Raw genomic sequence first — 3,842 nt, forward strand, 5'->3', positions numbered from 1 at the left:
CAATATGTGCTTTATGTGCAATATATACTTTATATACATATGCCATCTTTAATAACTGTAATATATACAGGGCTGCTAAATCCTAAGAACTTCTACAGGATTTGATTGGTAGATTTGATTTGTTTTTTATCTGTATTTTTGAAAAGTATGTAACTTTTTATCTTTTTTTTTAGCATATTGTTTATTATATTATAACTTAGTACTTTTTTAACGCATGTAAGATATGCAACACTAAGCTGTCTGTGGCTCTTTCCTGCTGTAACGCTGCAAATGTCCCCTCTGTGGGACTAATAAAGGGATTCTGATTCTGATAACGGGACGAATTTGTACAAAGGGGCACACAGCAATGTAGTACCGACTTTCTTACCCGCTGGAAGGCCAATCGCTTTTCTTTACCCCGAAATCCGCTCATTCTTGCTCTCAGTGTGTCATAACCATAGACTGTATATATAAATAACAAATAACAAACTGTCAAGCTGTCAAAACTCTGTACTCAAACCGGAAGTACTCAGCCGCACACCCAGCCGCCGGAAGTTGATAGACGCCATCTTGTGCACAGAGCCTATTCTGTCTTTACATCCCAGAGAGTCAAATAAAGACTTTTCCCAGGCATGTCAACAAACGCACCCAATTCCTTACGTTTCAAATGAAAGGGCTTTTGTCAATGGGCGACAGGCTCAATCACTATTATGTTTCCTCATTCGGCAAAAAAACGTGACTTAACAGAATTATTATTTTTTAAATGAAAATCTCCACAATAACTACTATACAATGACATGGGATGCACACACACAGCTCATTGCTACTGACATAAGGCCGTTTTAGTTTTTAGGAAAAAATGATAAGTTCTCAATGCCTTTATTTTGCAATGTTGTAATTATTTAAAAAATCTTGACTAAAAAAGCTTTAAAAAGCTTAAAAGTTAATCAATATATTTTTTAGAAAAGGATGAAAAGATCACCCTTAATGATGGGAAAATATTGTTTTGAAACCAGCTGACATTATTTAGTTTCATGCTGTTCCCTCATCATAAATTTTGAAACATTCTACTTTGTCAACCAAAAGGCCATATTCAAGACATTTTTGAGCAAGATTTCCGATTAAAATGACAATTTACCGTATTTGACGACACTTTCAGCTATTGATTCCTCACATTTAGTGATCAAGAGTTGCAACACAGATATTGACACTCGTGTATTTAAGAAGAAAGTGAGAAGTTGAGAGCAAACTTTGAACAGTGACCTTTAATAGAAACAACAGTCTGTATCTGTTCAATCTGAAGTTATCTGTTTTGTTCTTGTCTGTATCGACTGTATGTTCAGGGGCAGAGGAGGTCTAGGGACACACCTGTATAATGTGAATCCATATATAAACAATAATAATAAAAACATGTGAAAATAAAAAGCTCAAAGTCTGGCACTATTACAAATCTAAAAGGACACACTCACTGTCACAGGATAGATGCACCATAAACCCGCTCATTAAATTCCAACATGATCGAGAATCTGAATCTTACAGAATCTATCCTCTAAAAACTGTCGAAATAAATAATCCTAATGTACGGCACATATCTGTTAAACCCCAATTACAGCATGAAAGGAAGGACTCTTCCTCTTATCTTGAAAACAGAAGGACGCTTCATGCAAACGGCTGTGTGATCAAACTTCCTGGAACCAACAGCAAGTTGCAGCCACATTTGTTTTGCAGGTTTTGTAGACAGAAAAAAACTTCACCTAGAAAGACTTTCATCTACACTCGCACACACTGAGATCTGATACTTGACAGAAGCAGACTAACGCAGGTGAGCTCTCTTATTTTCTAATCAGTAGTATTCTTTTTTACTTTGGTGAAGCTTTTGAATCCACGTTTGTTTTTGAGTGTTCTCGTCTCTTTGTGTTACTATCTCTCCACCGCAGCTCAACAAGGACACGCTGACACAAATGAACTTTAACTTTATGAGATACTTTACAGGAGCTGTATTAAAGGAGGAGCTCCAACAAGCCGTTTAGGACAGAGTGAATACACATACTATACAGAGATGCTGAATGAGAAACCAATGTGATTTTGGAAAATTGCACAATATAAATCTATTCTAGTATAACTCAACAATGGAATTATGATCAGTAGAAATGGCCATGACATGGGACCTTTAAACAAGAAAAACATCTTGTTCACCTGACTGATCAAATCATGATAATAATAAGTTGATGCGTTTCTAGTTACATATGCATGCTTTCAGAAAGTAGAAATACATTGGAGGAAAAATGGCCCAATTCAATTTTGAAACATATTTTTCAGATTTACTGTGTGGCTTCTAATATTTATAAAGAGGTAATTAAAAACGTTCCTTTACAAATTATAAATTAGCAATATGTCCACCCTGTAGCCACTACTCTTCACTTTTTGAGGATGAATTCTTACAATTAGGTATACATACAGTATGACTAAGGCAGTGCAAGTGTCAAACTTACAAAGACAATCTGTCAACAGGATATCACACTTGTTGTAACTTATAGAACTTTCTCTTATTTCTACTTCAAGCTTTTGGTCATATCAATTCCATTTCTTGTCCATACAGGATGATGAAGATATCAGGAAGAGTCACTTGTTGCTGTGTAGCTCTGCTCCTCGCCCTGACCTCTGTGTCAGCTGTACAGAGAGAGCTGAATTCAATCAATGATTTGAAGAAAATCAACTTCGGCCAATCTGTGCCCAAGCACAGTCTTCTGCTGCTCCACTGGTTTGCCAACACAGTTACCATTGATGAGAACAATGTAATAAATCTGACCTTTGACCCAAACAGTAGAGCTTATGGCTCACATCATTATGGCAACGGTGAGAGGCTGCTGGACCCACTGCCTTGGAGAAGTCATTACAGGTACTACACTATTGGTAATCTCGCTCAGGAAACATTAAATCCACTTCCACGTTATGTAGCGCGTCCACGAAGAGATTTTGCAGGAGAGAACAGGGACAGGATCATAGTTCGTGTCAGGGAGGAAAACACAGGAAGGCAAACTTTCTGGTGGGTAGACCACGTGTATATCACACAGCATTTTCATTATCAGGGGGAATATGATCCAGCTCATACCTACAGCATCACCACTAACCTCCTGAGAGAGATCAGAGAGTTTTCTGTGGGACCAAACCAACAGCCACTGTCGTATCTCAGAAACCGCTTTGGAAGCAGCGCTGATGATGTCCACATTGAAAACGCATGGGATCAGCTTGCTTGCCTTGGACTGCTGTTGTATATTGTGCTTGAGGAAAGGTCCCCCTTTACCCCACAATCCAACCGCCCAACGTATGTCAGAAACAGCGCCTTATACATACAAAATGATTGGTTTACAGCTTTTGCGAACTGCTGCATGATCTTTGTTGTTCTTTTAATTTGTCATTATATTATGTCCATATAATGTGTTTAAGCATAATGCTTCTCACAAAGTCAGCAGGATTCAAAAGTTGATTGGGAAGAAGGAAACACGCGTGAACAATGTCCAGGGGTTCTTCTGTTTTATGCTTTGTTTTAAAAATTCTAATCTGTATTATATAACTTTTTTTGTGAATGGTGTTAGTTTACATTTGAGATAAAGGCTTTGTATGACATGCTTAGATGACAGGTCAAATACTATAAATCCTCGATCTTTTGAGCTTCAAAGTTACATTTATAAAAAATGACAGGTTCTGAATAACAGTAGGGCTTCTTCTTCTTTTTGAAATGTGCATATTAGCTTTTGTTGTTTTTTTAATAATGCACTGCTTTGCTGCAGGCATGAAGCTGCAGGCTTCAGTTTTGCTCCAGCATGTATAATTTAATAGCTATGACTCACTGAGGATTCCTC

General features: G+C 37.5%; 1 protein-coding gene across 3 annotated transcripts; it reads left to right on the forward strand.

The window, feature by feature from the left end:
* The first annotated feature begins 1,649 nt into the window (after nucleotides 1–1,649).
* LOC104946061 (uncharacterized) lies at nucleotides 1,650–3,831 on the forward strand. 3 transcript variants are annotated; one of them, XR_798402.1, is made up of 2 exons: nucleotides 1,650–1,801; nucleotides 2,579–2,666. XR_798402.1 is itself a non-coding variant. In XM_010771808.1 (2 exons), the coding sequence occupies exons 1-2, from the start codon at nucleotides 2,039–2,041 to the stop codon at nucleotides 3,414–3,416; spliced, it is 858 nt and encodes a 285-aa protein (XP_010770110.1). In that variant the 5' UTR covers nucleotides 2,029–2,038; the 3' UTR covers nucleotides 3,417–3,831. The 3 variants fall into 3 exon arrangements, 1 of the variants encoding a protein (XP_010770110.1); XR_798403.1 differs by lacking the exon at nucleotides 2,579–2,666 and adding an exon at nucleotides 1,917–2,000; XM_010771808.1 differs by lacking the exon at nucleotides 1,650–1,801 and adding an exon at nucleotides 2,029–2,058 and having other exon boundaries at nucleotides 2,579–3,831.
* Nucleotides 3,832–3,842: the final 11 nt, after the last annotated feature.

The sequence above is a fragment of the Notothenia coriiceps genome, unplaced genomic scaffold (genome assembly GCF_000735185.1).
Source record: "Notothenia coriiceps isolate Sejong01 unplaced genomic scaffold, NC01 NC01_scaffold00010592, whole genome shotgun sequence".
Classification (NCBI taxonomy): domain Eukaryota; kingdom Metazoa; phylum Chordata; class Actinopteri; order Perciformes; family Nototheniidae; genus Notothenia; species Notothenia coriiceps.